The 18,114-nt window shown below is 38.3% G+C and overlaps 1 protein-coding gene across 1 annotated transcript; it reads left to right on the plus strand.

The window, feature by feature from the left end:
* Positions 1-152: 152 nt before the first annotated feature.
* On the plus strand, positions 153-17,993 carry kdm5ba (lysine (K)-specific demethylase 5Ba). Its single transcript, XM_048173639.1, has 28 exons — positions 153-309; positions 1,341-1,539; positions 3,089-3,166; positions 4,080-4,202; positions 4,385-4,555; positions 5,251-5,379; positions 5,477-5,570; positions 5,968-6,035; positions 6,131-6,289; positions 6,582-6,701; positions 6,792-6,950; positions 7,054-7,235; positions 7,431-7,593; positions 7,727-7,846; positions 8,234-8,428; positions 10,194-10,375; positions 10,502-10,626; positions 11,864-12,014; positions 12,120-12,234; positions 12,322-12,677; positions 13,400-13,538; positions 13,647-13,826; positions 13,930-14,082; positions 14,315-14,728; positions 14,818-14,908; positions 15,004-15,209; positions 16,690-16,959; positions 17,101-17,993. Exons 2-28 carry the CDS (start codon positions 1,387-1,389, stop codon positions 17,230-17,232), a joined length of 4,428 nt encoding a protein of 1,475 aa, XP_048029596.1. The 5' UTR covers positions 153-309; positions 1,341-1,386; the 3' UTR covers positions 17,233-17,993.
* The last annotated feature ends 121 nt before the right edge of the window (positions 17,994-18,114 follow it).

Raw genomic sequence — 18,114 nt, forward strand, 5'->3', positions numbered from 1 at the left:
GGACACATACCGATATGTTATGTTTTTAAGACAATTAAGCAAAAGTGTCGATGATATTGTCGGTAAAAGGTAAGGCTACTACTGCCACACCTCAGTCACTCTTCCTCGGTAGAATAACTGGGCTGTTTCCTGCGATAGGCGGATAAGGGAACGGGATGGCTGTCCTGTGTTTCATAGGGGGCGACAGCTTCCGAGTTGACGTGCGGTACGTGCTCATAGATACTGCTCGCATGGAATACTACGGTGGATGTTGATGGACCCTCTGCAAAGAGATATGTAAAGACAGGAGTCAACCGCAACGCCAGTACGGTGAGATACTTTCTGTCTTGGCACAATATTTCATTTTCCGCTAAAGGATCCTGCATTCCGAATTAGGGTCACGAGACTGTGCAAATGCTAAAGGATTATATATTCGGACGGTTTTTGATGTACTATTTGTACATCATCACCCCGTTTCAGAGGTTAATCGTGAGTTTAGATGTCAGTAAGATTGGGAGTTACTAAATTCATCGTCCCTGGACAACATCTGTTACTTCCGAGTGGGTAACTTGAAAGAGTCCATTTAAAGAAGTAGTTCCGGTGAAAATGAAGCTGTGGTGTATCATTCCGCACGAGTCACCAAGTCACTTCTCTAATTCAATGGCAGCCTACTTCTGCCTTTTTGAAAGCACTTTAGGGGAGACGTTAATATGCAAAAATATACAAAAGTTTTCGAGGGGTTTCTCATATTTGTATATAAAAGCTTTGTTTTTGACCACAGGTTTCACGAGAGTACGGCCTGTTACTTTTTATGTTTACTTACGCCTCCTCAGATAAAGCTAAGAAAAAAAAGCAAACGCGATTTGAAAATAAACCTGGATGACTTTTATAGACAGCTGTGTGTGCTAGATTTGAAATGTAATTGGATATTTTGTTTGCTATAATCAAATTCAAGTAATATGTATATTGTGTTACTAATAAATAATGTTGATAATTTGTTGACCATTACCAAACCAGAAGCTTTGTTAGTATTGATCGTTACGTAAATGATGCGATAATGAATTATGACTTGATAACCCACTTACAATGCATTTTGGAGAATTTAAGCGTATATTTCACATTTTTATAAAAACAACTTTTTAAAAAAACCTGCATTGGTGAGAATGTAGGATAAAGAAAGGAAATCAAGCGTCTCTACTTTGGTAGCGGAAGACGACCTCGCACTGTAACGTCTGCACTCCGTCTGTGTGTACGTTTCCCAAAGTGGATGAGGATGTTAATTGTCGGAGTTCAGGTGTAATCATTCTTTAATATGGCATCTTTTCGAGACTAATTAAAACATTTACTTCAACTTAAAACAGTTTACTGCAGTTTCTACATGTCATCATTTGGATCAAGTTCCCCAGAATGACCCATTCACGACCCAACGAGTTTATTCCACCACCGGAGTGCCCTGTCTTTGAGCCCAGTTGGGAGGAATTTACCGACCCTTTTGGGTTCATCAACAAAATACGTCCAATTGCAGAAAACACTGGCATCTGCAAGATCCGACCGCCCCCGGTAAGTTTCTTCGACATTTAACAGAACTGTCAAATGCAAGCAAGCTCTCGGCCGTCTTTTTTACTCGTAGATCGCAGATCCCGAAACACTTTTTCTAAAGACAGGTTTTTTCAACATGGCGGATTGCGGCTCCAGCCATTGCGAACGTTCGTAACGGCGTGTGCGCGTGTGCGCGCAGCTACTAGCTATGCGTGAATGCTCGCTTGTGGTTTACTCCTATAGCGACCACAATAACATCACTTCATTTCTTTTTAAGAGAGTTTTATCAGACTATGTTTTTTAAACATCACGGCTGATTTTTTGCAGATACTTTTAATAAATGTTTGGTTGATGGAAAAATATTGAGGGACAGAATGTAGTGATTGTTATTGTCCTCCAAAATCAATGTTCGTTATAATGCATCCACCCAAACAAGAACAATCCTCGATAGTTGAACTTGCAACCTAGGACAAGCATTATATAACTTTTTTTTTTTTACATTTAGTTTGGAACATTTTGCGAACAACCTGGACTGTTGGTGCACATTTAAAAAAAAAAAAAAAAAATATGCAACTTCCTATTATATTTTTACCTTAACGTCAAAGCAGTTGCTTTCAAATACAGTCTTTTACATAGTTATGTGATGTTGAACGATGGTGTAAAAGTATTTTTATCATGTTTTTTTGTTTATTATGTTTATATATTACTGTTTATTCAGTGCTACGGAAGCATAGTCTTGTCTAAAAATGACCACTTTTGCTAACAAATAATGTAAAACTGCTCGTTTGACAAGACATTACTGTCGTTTATCAAATAATTTAAGGTTTTATCTTGAGACAGAAATGTAAAAATATTGCTGAAGTTGGCCGTGGCGTAATTGGTCTTCGTCGTTGTCCTCCATGTTGTGCGAGTTGTGTATTTGCATTTGGCCAGTGAAACTGAAATTCGATGTAAATAACAACGCAAGTGAAAAACTATATTCTTTTTAAGTCGCGTTTTAAACGTTTACAAAGTTGTTTTTGTCTTGGCTATGTATATTTTTGTGTTTTGCCTTGTTCACAATTGTTAACACCCTAAAACGGTCTCAGTGGAAAGATAAAGAAATGTATTGTAGTCATCTATATCCATCCTAGTATGTTATACTGCGAATATGCTTTTATAACTGATGTATTACCACGTAAGTTAAAGATATTTTATAAAATGTTAATGTTCCATAATCATGCCAATGGACCTCTGGACCATTTCACAACGTTAATTTTATATTTTTTGTGTATGCATCATACACCCGACCTTACGATGTACTGCAAAGTTGATTTAGGTGAAGACAAATCTCGAACTTTTGAAATTAAGACAATCTTGATGTTTTGTGTATAAAACAGTATATATTTACAATATAGAGCCTATTTAAATCTGATATAGATTGTTATATTGCTTTCATATAAGCATCATTCAGTAGAAGGATGGTATAATGAGAACCCACATGCAGATATAAACACAAAAAAAACACGTTTTTAATGCTTGTGGCAAATGGTAAACAAAAGCTTAACCCTTTTTTTCCTCTTTATGTCAGGGATGGCAGCCACCATTTGCCTGTGATGTGGACAGACTGCATTTCACACCACGCATTCAGAGGCTCAATGAGTTAGAGGTGAGACCTTTATTTGCCTCCTGTTTGTTACAAATTTTGTACTTGCAGATATGGTCATGTGGCTTTATTAAACCGAATCTTGCAACCAGCATGACCTCTTTTTGGTCTGCTACACTTAAAAGCTCAGGGTTCAACTCTATAAAGGTCATTAACAAAAAGCAGGGTCACTGGTGGAAAATTACAATAAGACCTCATTGTTGCCACCGACACTTTTGTTGTTGTTTCTTTTTGATATATGCTATCATTCAAAATGTTGGGGTCAATAAGATTTTTAAATTATTTTTGTATTAGTCTCTTCATGGACTTCACAGAACCTGCATTTATTTAATCAAAAATACAGTAAAAACAGTAACATTGTGTGACGTTATTACAATAACGGTTTTCTATTTTAATATATATATTGAAAATGTAATTTATTCCTATCAAGGCAAAGCTGAATTTTTAGAGGCCGTTACTCCAGTCTTCAGTGTCACATGATGATCCTTTGGAAATCATTCTAATATGCTGATTTGGTGCTCAAGAAACACTTCTTATCATTATCAATATTAAAAACGGTTGTGCTGCTTAATTTTATGGCTACTGTGATATTAAGGATTCTTTAATGAATTACATGTTCTAAAGAACAGCATTTATTTGAAATAGAATTTTTTTGTAACATGTCTTTACTGTCACTTTTAATCAATTTAATGTGTCCTTGCTGAATTAAAGTGAATTTCTTTGAAAACATCTTACTGACCCTAAATTCTAAATTCTAAGTGTAAATCTTAATCTAAATTATATATTTTTTTAAATATAGAACAAGTGCAAACTCAATATGATGCTTGCTCCTTCACAAACCAAATGCTACTGAAAGGACGAGGACTTCATGTTTGATTTTTCTGACACCTTTTTTTGTTGTTTTATTGTTTCATAGGCCCAGACCAGAGTGAAGCTCAACTTCCTGGACCAGATAGCAAAGTTCTGGGAACTGCAGGGATGTACACTGAAAATTCCTCACGTCGAGCGCAAAACCCTGGACTTATATGTCCTTTACAAGGTAGTACCGATGTTATGTTTTCTCCAGTGGTCATACACATAGTTTATAGCATAGTACACTGGTTAATTTCTACAGTTACAGGGTGCTAGAGTTGAAATCGCTGATGTATACTTCCTCTGTAGCATTTTTGAAAAGCAAACATGGATGTAAACATGTCTTTGGTGACCTCTGTCTCTGTCTAGCTGGTCAAAGAAGATGGAGGCTTTGATGTGGTCTGTAAAGAGCGGCGATGGACCCAGATCGCACTGAAGATGGGCTTTGCTCCCGGCAAAGCAGTTGGCTCTCACCTCCGCTCTCACTATGAGAGGATTCTCTACCCATACTATTTGTTCCAGACAGGAGCTAATCTTATGGTGAGGTCGCTAAAGCGCTTGTATAACTTCCTCTTTCCCCATTTTCAGCCTTATGTCATTCAGTTTCCATCCCTTTTCCTGATTAATATTCTTTGTTATGGTGCACACATGACAGCCATTGCCCATGATCAGATTAGGTGGGGCACACAGTAGTTTACATAAAAATGTCTTCGGGACATACAACTATGAAGTGCAGCAAACATAAACTTGAGGTTGTGTTCCTGTGTATGTTTTTATAGGGTGTCATTTGTAGTTTGTTTTTACTTTTTAAGTAGTGTCTGGCAGGCTGTTCGTCTGTGTTTTGGTGTTTCCTGTGGGTTCTGTGGTTAACAGCTTTCTCTGATGTGCATGTTTTTCTGTGCTGTCCCCTCCCCCCACCCATAAAGGGGTGTGAATTCATTCAATGAGCCCTGAGCTCTAGGCCCACTCGCCTGCTGCTTTTACCCTATGGTTAATACCCTAGGGGTGATCTGCTTTGCCTCTCACTGTTACTGGCTTTAATAATGTCCACCCTGCTGTCATGTGTCTCTCCAGTTAATTAGATAAGAGTGAAGCCACATGTGCACACTTATAGTGGTGTTATAAATAGTTATTTGCATTGTTCATATTCTCATTTTTTTTTTTTTTTTTATTGTGAATATATGGGCTTGTCACTTGATCACATGATGTTAATATTAAATCTTTTTCTCCAACAGAACTCTCAGAAGCCAACTCTGACTAATGACACCAAAGACAAGGAGTATAAACCCCACGACCTGCCCCAACGTCAGTCGGTGCAACCAGCAGAAACCTGCACTATCGCCCGCAGAGCTAAACGGACAGAGGTAAAGGACAGATACTAAAATCTGATTCATACCTGGACCAGTTTGTTCAAACTAGATAGTAATGCTTTTATCTCTGACACTGCCCTTCTCTTCATAGGGTCGCTGTTTTAAATCAGAACCGGGCGAGGTGTGTGAAAACAAACCCAACCTGAGGAGGAGAATGGGCTCTTATGTGGCAAAACCAGAACCAGGTACAGATCCATATATTATAATTCTATTGTTCCTCTCAAAAATCACTTTGCGTACTTTGAAGTTCTTCATGGCTTGGTATTAACGTCCATCTATGCTACTGTTTTAAAGTTTGGGGTCAGTGACATGACATGCTGTTCCATTAAAAAAAATCCTGAAAAACATACAAATATTATGCAGAACACTGTTTTCAACATTGATAATAATAAGAAATGTTTCAATCAGTGTATTAGAATGATTCTGAAGGATCATGTGACACTGAACTTTGATCAAATGAATGCTGCCTTGGTGAACATGAGAGATTTCTTTTAAAAACATTTTAAAAAGTCATACGGACCCCAAACCTTTGAATGGTAGTGTACTTCCAAAATTTTAATCTCACTTATACATCTCTTCTAGTGAAAGAAATTCCAGTGCAGGTGAAAGAAGAACCTATTGAGCAACCAGTTGAAGGTGAAAAATCAAAGGTGAGAGCGGAGGTCAGTGGACCATTTGGTTTTCTCTCAAGAGAAAGTGTGCACTGCATTCCTTTATGGCATTGTTTGGGTTTTTTCCTTTGCAGGTGGAGCAGTACATATGCTTGGTATGTGGAGGTGGAGGTGATGAAGATAGACTATTGCTTTGTGATGGGTGTGACGACAGCTATCACACCTTCTGTCTGATCCCACCCCTCCACGATGTCCCCAAAGGCGACTGGAGGTGCCCCAAGTGCCTGGCTCAGGTGAGTCTCTCCCGACTGCCTACATCTGCAATCTGATGACATCATGACTTTTTTTTGTCTTTATCACGTAATTGTTCAGTGACTTTATGATATTAGTAACCTTTTGATTAAATAGTCATATTCTTAGAAACTATATTCATAACTAAATTACAGCTGCTCCTGTTTGTGCTCTCCGCACCCATTACCTACTGTCTGTTAGTACATGTGATTTGGCTTAGTAATATTACTGGATTGCATATAGTCTATGCAGTTATAATGTTTGTAATCATTAGCTTCTTTATTCTCATATTAGGAGTGTGGTAAGCCACAGGTGGCATTTGGCTTTGAACAGGCCTCCAGAGACTACACCCTCCGCACCTTTGGTGATATGGCTGACTCTTTCAAGTCTGACTACTTTAACATGCCTGTTCACGTATGTCTGTTAAACGACACTTGTGAGACAAATATGAATGCATACCGTGTGCTATTGGAATATGGAGTGATCGTCCTTATCGTTTGACAGATGGTTCCCACAGAGCTGGTAGAGAAGGAGTTCTGGCGGCTGGTTAGCACCATCGAGGAGGACGTCACTGTGGAGTATGGGGCTGATATTGCTTCAAAGGATTTCGGAAGTGGCTTCCCTGTTAAGAATGGCACATTTAAGGTCTCGCCAGAGGAGGAGGTACAAAAATAACCTGAAATGCTTTGAAGTTCTTGCTAAAAGCACAGATCAAAATCTTTAGATCACAAATGCATGTTTCATTAAATCATTTATTTTTGTCCAGGATTATCTGAGCAGTGGCTGGAACCTCAACAACATGCCAGTGTTAGATGCATCTGTGCTGACTCATGTCACAGCGGACATCTGTGGGATGAAGCTCCCATGGCTTTATGTGGGCATGTGCTTCTCCTCCTTCTGCTGGCACATTGAGGACCACTGGAGCTATTCCATCAACTATCTGCACTGGTAATCCACACACTCTTTTTTTTATGTTGAAAGAAACCCATTTTACATTGTAGATTAAGCATATGTGCTTTTCAACAACTTGCAGTACCACCTTGTATGTGTTGTTTATGCTTCATTTTAACAGTTACTAAGATAAAAACAATCCTTGCACTGAGAATGATGTTTTCCACTCACTTTTGTTGTTTTGATTTGCAGGGGAGAGCCAAAGACGTGGTATGGCGCTCCTGGCTATGCCGCCGAGCAGTTGGAGAATGTGATGAAGAACCTGGCCCCTGAGCTCTTTGAGTCTCAGCCAGACCTGCTCCACCAGCTGGTCACCATCATGAACCCAAATGTGCTCATGGAGCATGGAGTACCAGTGAGTGGCCACATATACAATCATAGATGGAGAGTTATGGACTAAACAAAGACTGTTTACAACAAAATTTGTTCCATCTGATGTTATTAACCACTTTGTAAGATCAACTATCTCATCCTTTTGTCCTCTGTAGATTTACCGTACAAACCAATGTGCCGGTGAGTTTGTCATTACCTTCCCAAGGGCCTATCACAGTGGATTCAACCAGGGCTTCAACTTTGCAGAGGCAGTCAACTTCTGCACAGCAGACTGGGTAAAAGGCGTCTAATGTTGGCATGAAATAAATTCAGCCTGTCTATTTTGTAAATGCATATTATTGATCTTATTTTCAATGATTTGTATATGTTTCCATATTTTTCTGTGTTTAATCAAACTGTCCTTACCCGATATTCTGTGGAAAGCGACATATGCAAGCCTTTTCTAATCATTTAGTGCACTTAAACCCCATACCTTTCTTGCAATGCCACTCAAAAATGACTCCAATCAACAACAGATGTATAGAATCAAGTCCTCTTGATGATCGATAGTCTGTTACACTTGAATGCTGCTGCTTCCATTTCATTTCGACTTTATTGTTGGATAAGCATAACGCAATACAAGATATGAATCAAAATGAACTAAATACGGTCTTGTGTTTCAGATGCCTCTTGGTCGAAAGTGTGTCGAGCACTACCGATCCCTCAACAGATACTGTGTTTTCTCCCACGATGAAATGACCTGTAACATTGCCGCCAAGGCAGACAGTCTAGAGTTGGAACTGGCCTCTGCTGTCCAGAAGGACATGTGCGCCATGATTTTGGAGGAGAAGATGCTCCGTGAGAAAGCCTATAAGCTGGTGGGTGGCTATTTTAAAGGCAGTGAGCCCATTTAAACTGCTTTAACTTGCACTTCATGACCCAATTGAGTGTGTGTGTGTGTGTGTGTGTGTGTGTGTGTGTGTGTGTGTGTGTGTGTGTGTGTGTGTGTGTGTGTGTGTGTGTGTGTATGTATAAACTCAGTTTGAAAAATAAGACGATTAAAGGCTGTTACCAATCAAATGAAATCAGTATCAACAATATCCATCTTTCCACTGCAGAGAAAACTTGGCATTTAGATGTATTTACACAGACTGTTTAATGAAGCAAAGAGGTGGCATGAATGCATTTACACTGCAAAATTATAACTGCATAAATGAGTTTTTACATTTTTTGAATGATGAAATTATGAAAATATTAAAAATGCAGTGATACTTTAAAATATTTAAAACTAAACTGGTAGTAGGTGGTGACAAGTGACCGTCTTAATAAATGAGTCATTGAATCACTGACTCACCCAATTCATTCAAAAACATGTAATCATTCACACCGTTGTGTGTTGCACTGAGACTGCAGAGATTGAGCAAAAAAAAATAAAAATATATATATATATATATATATATATATATATATATATATATATATATATATATATATATATATATATATATATATATATATATATATATATATATATAAAAATAAAAATAGGACTGGGTATTGACACTTTTTTTCAATTTTGATTCACAAGCTTTTGATTCTGATTCAATAGATTAATTTGGATAAATCAGGCACTGTACATGGTAAATTTTCTCAAAGAAAATCAAAAAATGCTATAAACTAACTATACAGAAAGTCATATGATGATACGTTACTATAATACTGAACTTTTTATAATAGTTAAAATACTGTACTCTAATACTTGATATAATAAATATTATAGTACTTAATGTTTCTAATTTTTTTTTTTTTTTTTAAACATTTAAATGGGGGGCTGTCATATACTTGACAAATTTATTTAAACATACATTAAATATTGAAGAACAGTAGTGTAAATGTAGTGAATATGCACCATATTACGTATATTTAGCAAAATGCCCTTCTCTAGAGTTCATTTTTCTAGCTGACTAACAAGTTTATGGTCACTGAATGGCTTTTCTGAGGTAAATGTAACATTATGGGATATAGGCTGTTTACAAGCTGCTTTATTGACATCTTTCCGTGGTTTAAACAATTATTCAGCAATTATGGATGCGGATTTCAGTAAGTTATACTGTATCTTTTAACATATTTTCTGATGTTTATTTCATGCTGTAACTAGTAGTAAAGCGGAAGAGGTGATCCGTTTCGCTTAAACCGAGGCTGCAACACCGATCTGTCAAACCACAATAAAGAGCGCCAAAATGGTATTTGTTTAAATTTCGTAATAAAATAGCCATAATTTTAAATCTGAGACTGAAATCTGTTTCATATCAAAAGTAACAAAGCACAAAGCTTATTGCAATTTTATTGGATGAGAGGCGCGCTACAAAGCTTTGTTCATTCATTAACTGAAAACAGCTGGACTGAAACAAGACTGAAAGATTGATTCTTGGGATTTAAGAATCAATACTGGTTCATAAAAATGAGAAATCATATCTTTTTTGTTTTGTTTTTTTTTGTTTTGTTTTTTAACCCAGCCCTATTATATAAATAATTTTATTTATTTTAGTAATTGAACCTTTAGCTCTGCCTCTGATTCCTTTTGTTTGTATTCATGGTCTGTCTATTACTAATTGATCCCATTGTGTATTTGCTTTTCGCTAGGGTGTGTGGCACTCCCAGCAGGTTGACTATGATATACTGCCAGATGAGGAAAGGCAGTGTGCTAAGTGCCGGACCACCTGTTACCTGTCTGCCATCACCTGTCCCTGTAGCCCCGACCAGCTGGTCTGTCTCCACCACATCCAGGACCTCTGCTCTTGCCCTGCTAGAAGCTACACGCTCAAGTATGTGTTTGCAAAAGCATAGGACATTATAACATGCCATGGGTTTAAAACTCAGGACGATGGCTCATGCAAAAGAGTTCTTGCTTTAATTCTACTCATTAACCTTTTTGTCTTTTACTTGCGCAGCTATAAATACACACTTGCCGAACTGAAGCCATTGTTCCAGGCTTTGACGGCTCGTGCTGAGTCTTATGAAGACTGGGCATCTAAAGTTAACAAGATTTTGAAAGCAGATCAAGACAATAAAAGTGGTAAGTTATTGCAATATGTTAGTCTTTAAACCTTAGAAATCTAAGCATTTATTTTTCATAATGGGTTGTTGTTGTTGATGTTTTCACCTTTTAACAAACTTTATTATAAAAAAACAAATGTAAAAAGCAGTTAGTTATTTTAAAAAAATAATTGCATCAGGGTATATTTATGAAAAACATTGACTTGGTACAACAACAAAAAAGTGAATTTTGCAAAGTTTTGAATTCACCAATTCACAGCACAAGTTTGAAAAACAGTTAAAATAACACTCCACTTTTTTTGAAAATGGGCTCATTTTCCAACTCCCCTAGAGTTAAACAGTTAAGTTTTACCGTTTTTGATTCCATTCAGCCAATCTCCAGGTCTGGCGGTACCACTTTAAGCATAGCTTGGCATAGTTCATTGAATCTGATGAGACCGTTAGCATCTCGCTCAAATGACCAAAGAGTTTCGATATTTTTCCTATTTAAAACTTGACTCTTCTGTAGTTACATTGTGTACTAAGACCGACAGAAAATGAAAAGTTGCGATTTTCTAGGCCGATATGGCTAGGAACTCACATCGCAGCGTCTCTCACAAATGTCACCATGGTTGCAAGGCACGCTCCCTGTGCAAACGGGGTCACAGCCGCTGCGTAATATCATTGCGCCTACTGCACCCATGGTACGGCAGCAAAGTTCCTTGATTATTACGCTGGAATGAGAGTATAGTTCCTAGCCATATCGGCCTAGAAAATCGCAACTTTTCATTTTCTGTCGGTCTTAGTACACAGTGTAACTACAGAAGAGTCAAGTTTTAAATAGGAAAAATATCGAAACTCTTTGGTCATTTGAGCGAGATGCTAACGGTCTAATCAGATTCAATGAACTATGCTAAGCTATGCTAAAAGTGGTACCGCCAGACCTGGAGATCGGCTGAATGGATTCAAAAATGGTAAAACTCAACTGTTTAACTCTAAGGGAGTTGGAAAATGAGCCTATTTTCAAAAAAAAGTGGAGTGTTCCTTTAAGAAATTTCACTATTTGACCATTTAAATAACTTATTACAACAATAACAATATTCCTATCAAAGCATATTTTAAATATAATGAATTAATTTTAGCTATTATGTAATAAAGTTAGCTATTATCTAATTGCCTTATACAAACTATGCAATTCTGCTATGATGGGTTTCTGGGGTTAAATGCAATCATTTTTATTTTATTTTTTTTCTAAATATTGGAAAAATTCTTATTAGATTTGGAGGAGCTTCGTTCCTTGGTAGTAGAAGCAGAGAAGAAGATGTACCCCGACACTGACCTGCTATGTCACCTGCGTCAAGTCATCCAGAATGCAGATAGGTGTACCTCAATGGCCCAACAACTACTCAATGGCAAGAGACAGACAAGGTATGTTTATTGCTTCCTCTGATATGGGAAAACTATCTGAAGTTCTTGCATTCTAGTTTTAAATTGATGCATTTCTGTATCAAATCTGTATATTTGTGTTAATAGGTATCGCTCCGGTGGGGGAAAGTCTCAAAATCAGCTCACGGTGGAGGAACTGAAGTCGTTTGTCAATCAGTTGTATGACCTGCCTTGTACCATCCGACAGGCCCCTTTCTTAAAGGTAACCAACCACACAACATGCTAAGTGTAATTTTCCTAGTTCCCAGATGTGTTGATCTGACATTTTCTCCTTCTACCTCCATCTCAGGCTCTTTTGAACCGTGTTGAACAGTTCCAGCAGCAGAGCTCGGATCTCCTTGCAGAGGACATGCCTGGTTCCTCTGCCCTCCAAGGCCTCCTAGATGAAGGCGCAGGCTTGGATGTGGAGTTGCCTCAGCTGGCGGTGTTGCGGCAGAGGCTGGAGCAGGCGCGTTGGGTGGAGGCTGTTCAGGAAGCCAGCGATCAGCCGGCCGACCTCAGTCTAGACTGCATGAGGAGGCTCATAGATCAAGGAGTGGGCCTGGCACCGCACTCCTGTGTGGAAAGAACCATGGCCCGCCTGCAGGAGCTGCTCACTGTCTGTGAACACTGGGAAGAAAAGGCCCATAACATGCTCATTGCTAGGTGAACTTATTTTGTATTTAAGTGAAATGTTAAATCAGTTTAAAGGTGTAGTTCACCCAAAAATGAAAATTCTGTCATTAAATCATCCTCATGTCATTCCAGTCTTATGGGTTTGAAATGACATGAGGGTGTGTAAATAATTACAGAATTTTCATTTTTGGATCAACTTCCCTTTTCACTAACAAGCTTGCTTGTGTGTCAAAAGTAGTTTACAGCTAGAATATGTTTTATCAGCAGCAAGATCTGAGAAGCAAAAGCAACTCCTGTTGGTTTAAGATTGGCCATGTTGATTGTGCAACAAAATAATTTGCAAGCTGTTCTGGCAAATAAATTTGCAAGCAAAATTTTTTTTTTTTTTTTTTTTTTTTTTTTACCTATTTATTTCAGTGGCTTATGGCTAATAAAATTCCTGCACTCCCAACATCCGTGTTGTAAAAAACCACATTGATGGTTGAGCTAGCTCTGATAGGGAATAAAAATGTGCAGGGTAGGCGTTTTGACTTAAAGCTTTTTCCTGACAGACATTGTCCAGGGTGACGCCTACATTGTCCATACACAACAGTTTGGGGTTTGAAAGACTGGGGTTTGATCAAAATACAATACAAGTGTTTTGTAAATGTAAAAACCTTTTACTGTCAATGTAACTGTCAATATGTTGCTGAATTAAACCTTTTGATCCTGTAAAATAATGTCACTCACTTGTTTTACATGCTCTTTTTCAGGCCTCGTCATAGTATCGAGACTCTTGAGGCAGCTATACAGGAAGTGGACAGCATCCCAGCATACCTGCCAAGCTGTCTTCAGCTCAAAGACTGTGTAAGCAGGGCCAGAGAGTGGATAATGGAAGCAGATGCTCTTCAGGTGTGTTTCACACGTTTCTGTACGGCTCTATTATTTGTAACCCAACGGTTAGATACATAGAACCTTGTGTAAGTAGCGCTCCATCCATTTAAACATTTATTGCTACAGGCTGGAGGCCGTATTCCCGGTCTTGCTGCCCTATCTGAACTAGTGTCGAAAGCCAGAGGTATTCCGGTAATGTTGGAACCACTCACTCGACTGGAAAGCTTAGTATCTGAGGTACAGACCTGGAAGGAGAGTGCAGCTAAAACATTCCTGTTGAGGAACTCATCCCATTCTCTCCTTGAGGTGATTACTTATTTACAACCATGCTTATTTTGGATGTGAATAACTATATGATTTGAGTAAAATAAGTTGTTTTGTTATTAATTTGTGTGTTTGTGTCTTTAAGGTTCTGTGTCCTAGGTGTGAGACTGGACCACAGAAGTCAAAATCGAAAAAAGCTAAGGATGTCTCATTACCCTGCAAGAAAGTTGACGTAAAACTGGACTCCCTTTTTGATGTGGAAAAAGCACTTTCTACTAGCAAAGATACAGCTTCAGCAGTAGGTCACATTTTGGATAAGATTTAGGCTAAATGCAAAACAAGTAGGTTTTGGTTAGTCTTTGTGTCCCTGATACATTTGTAAATCTTTAAGGTGCTCATAAACAAGTTGACCATGTTGTTGTTGTTGTTGTTTTTTTTTAAAACCATCCTTATTGTTGAGTCCTGACTGTTCACATGTGTGATGGACATTTTGGGTATCTGCTCAGACTTGCATATTCTTCTCATAACAGATGGCCACTCTCAGTGACGTACATCAGAAAGAGTTGGAGAGCCTATCTATGATGAGGATCTCAAATGAGTCAAAGTTTCAGTCTTCGCCTAGCTGTTTGGCCCCCACAGTGTGCTTGTGTCACACCGTCCCTGCAGGCCCCATGCTCCAGTGTGAACTTTGTCGAGACGCCTACCACAGCGGCTGTGTGCCGGGGTTTAAGGACATCCAGACAGGCCTACCGTGGTTATGCCCGCTCTGCAAGCGCTCCGAGAAACCCCCTCTGGATAAGGTGCTTCCTCTGCTCGCTTCCTTACAGCGGATTCGGGTTCGGCTTCCGGAGGGCGATGCCCTGCGATATGTGATTGAGAGAACGGTTCGCTGGCAACACAAAGTGCAGCAGGTTTTTCCTCCTACACATCATCTGAATGGCAAAGTGAGCATAATATATTTAAATATAATTAGTTTTATAATTAGTTATTAGTTGTTTTTATATTTATGTTCAATTCTATTTATATGATGCAGGCAAGGCATATTTCTGGAATTGCATCATCTCAGACAATGGAAAGGAGCAACAGTTCTTTTTATTTGCTGCAGCCCTGCATTCCTCTCAATGGTGAGTCAACCACACCTGAAGTTTTTAAATACACAGTTACAGAGTGGTTGTAAATGTCTAGATGTAAACATTTGGGATTCTGTCATGTGTTGCAGAACTCAACGCTGAGTTGGAGGAGCTGTTGGTAGAAGGTCTTCTCCTGCAAGTGACGTTACCGGAGCTCCAACAGCTTTATAGTAACCTGCTTAGCAGGTTATTACCATCCCAGCACTCCATGCAGAGCAGCGAACATGATCACCAGTATCACATTGCTCAAGACAGAAGTCCACCTCACAGGAGTCCCCCGCACAGCAAAGCACAGGTGGGAGAAAATTCCCAACTTGCTTACTAAACCTTCAATAGCATTTTCTTTGTAGCATTGCAAATTCTTATGATTTAGACCCAAACTTTTGTCAACTGAACTCCTTTGACCTAAATTATTTACTTGAAGTGAGATATTTCATTTTCACATTTTGGGGCCGTTCACACAGAACGCGTTTTTCCGTTCCAATGCGCTACTTTTCCATTGTTTTTCTATGTAAATGCTCTAGATGGACGTGTATGACTGGTTCATACACGTCCAACGCATTCACGTCTTTTGCAGTGTCTCACACGAGTTAAAAGAATTTAAACTTTTACACGCAGCGTCGCTCATCAATATCCCTTCCATAACAGTGGACCAATCAGATGACCCTGGAGGTGGGGCAAGCGTTGTGAGCTTGTGTTTACAGTAGCAAGTTGGCATGGCAACTGTTTTATTTGAAGGCTACATGCCAGAGGAGGTGCTCATAGTGGCTCTGTCCGGATAGCCAATGCGAATATATATATATATATATATATATATATATATATATATATATATATATATATATATAAAATAATTAAAATAATTTTTATTTTTTTTCCCCCCATGTCAAAAGTAGTAGCTATCTGTTCTGATGTTTGGCTACTTCTGTTATTTTCATTATTGCATCACATCTCAAAAGCACGTCTCGAGACCCTTGCGTTCTGTGCTTTTTTTTTTTTTTTTTTTTTTTTTTTTTTTATATAAACCATTCCTCGTGTTTTTAGACGCAAAGATGCATTCTGTGTGAACGAGCCCTTACATGCTTCTGGTTCTCTGATGTTAGCCAATGGTTACGTGAAGTGCAGGTAAACAAACTATTAAAGAACATGTCATTAAAGAAAAAAATCATGTTTTGGTGAATCAAATCTAAGTTGTCATAATTATGACTTGTTACAACTGACTCTTCATGCCTTAATTTTGACTTTTTGCCATAATTGACACTTATGAGATACCAAGCCATAATTGTCAAATTGACATAATTATGAGTTACAAAAGTTGAAGATTTTTTTCTTTTTATGTCATAACTGACTTATGTTAAACTTATTTTAAAAATGTATTTTAATTTTACATTTTTATAATTTAATTATTAGCTTTTTATCAACACCTAGTTTGGGAAACCCTGATTTAGGCAACGGGTTCAGTGTGAAAATAAGTCCGAAAATGCAAACAAAATTATAAATAAACTTGAATGCCCTTCAGTACTGAAAAGTTTTTCTAAAAAGTTTAATGTAATTAAAAATGTATTTTTATCTAATATTTGTGCTATGTTTATATGCTTAGTGTTGTGCTGTTAGCATAGCAACAAGCTAACATCATAAAAGTCAATTATGAATTGAGTCTCTTGAGTGTAACTGCTGCCTATGTAGAGCGTTCCAAATCAGTGCTGACTTGCGAGGCAGCTCACTAGGTTTCAGAACTGAGCATTTGACTGACTTTGATTAAATTGTCCATCTAGGATGGAGTTCCAGAGATAAAGAAGGAACCCGAAAAGGTTGAGAAGAACTGCAAACGACGTCTAGAGAAAGAGAACGTGGAAGGGCAGCACAGAGACAAGATAAAGAAGCCCAGGAAAAAGAAGCCCAAAATGAACAAAGAAAGGAGAAGAGAGGAGAAACGAACCACCTCCCCTTCCAACTCCCTTTCTGACCCATCGTATTCAGACGACTCTGAGGAGGATTGGTCCGTGTGCTCGGCAAAGCGATGTCAACAGCCAGAAGGAAACGAGGTTAGCTCTAGCATAATTGAAGTGCTTGAGGTTTTATAATCCAGTGCATCATTGCTTATATAATTGTTTTATTTTTTTTGTGTGTGTGTGTGTCTCTTGCCTGCATGAATAACTATTGCTTTTTTTGGGTCTTCCTCACAGGTAAACTGGGTCCAGTGTGATGGCAGCTGTAACCAGTGGTTCCACCAGATTTGTGTGGGAGTGTCTGCTGAGCAGGCTGAGAATGAGGACTACATCTGCGTCAGCTGCGCAATAAACGATTTGACAGAATGAGGACCAAAATCATGTTTTTCAAAGGATAGTCAAAAGGCTCCCCGTTTTGCACATAAGTTACAGCACCAAGAACGCACCAGAGATCATCCTCTTACCGAATCCCGCTTCCCCTCTGCTCCCTTGGTGCTACTGCCTTCTTGATAGGACTGTTAACAAAAATCTGTATGATTATCTGCTTTTTGTTTTGTATTTTTGAAGATTTCCTTCTATAACATTTTTTTTTTCTTCTCTAGAGAACGTGATGCATAGATGTACCTCAGGGGTTTCCATCCCATAAATGCAAAACAATGGGGGAACTTCAGCTTCCCCAAATGTATTTTTGTTCATATTTATTTTGTTTTGTTTTTTTCTTTCCCCAGTCACCTTTATAATTTCTAACATGAATTTATCAATCTGGGCTATTTACACCAAATAATATTAATTGGACTAAACAAAATGGTCTAAAATTATTTTTGGAACCCGCTGTTTTGGTACATGTGTCTAATAATATAAAATATTATTTATTTATCCCAGCAATAACTCGGCTGGTTACCCTGATTTTCAGTAGCTTGAGATCTGCTCTGATCTGTTGCTTGATGCATTAGAAGTGTTTGTACAGAATCCTAATGTAGGTTGTCAGACAAAAGAGATGTAGCAGGCAGAAGAAAAAGCTGTGTGAAATATACTTTGTGATGTATACTGTGGCTTTCTTTAAAACTCAAAACAGATCTTTCCGATGTTAATTCAGTTGTGGAATAAAATGGTTTGTTCTCACCTATAAATACTGACCTACTTCTGTTATCATGGACCTTTCTTGTCTTTATTTATGTGCGACTTGTTTGTGGAATGCCATAAATCAAACGCGTAGCTGTTTCGTACTGAGCATCAGGTGGCGACAAAGTA

Source organism: Megalobrama amblycephala, linkage group LG21 (genome assembly GCF_018812025.1).
Source record: "Megalobrama amblycephala isolate DHTTF-2021 linkage group LG21, ASM1881202v1, whole genome shotgun sequence".
NCBI lineage: Eukaryota > Metazoa > Chordata > Actinopteri > Cypriniformes > Xenocyprididae > Megalobrama > Megalobrama amblycephala.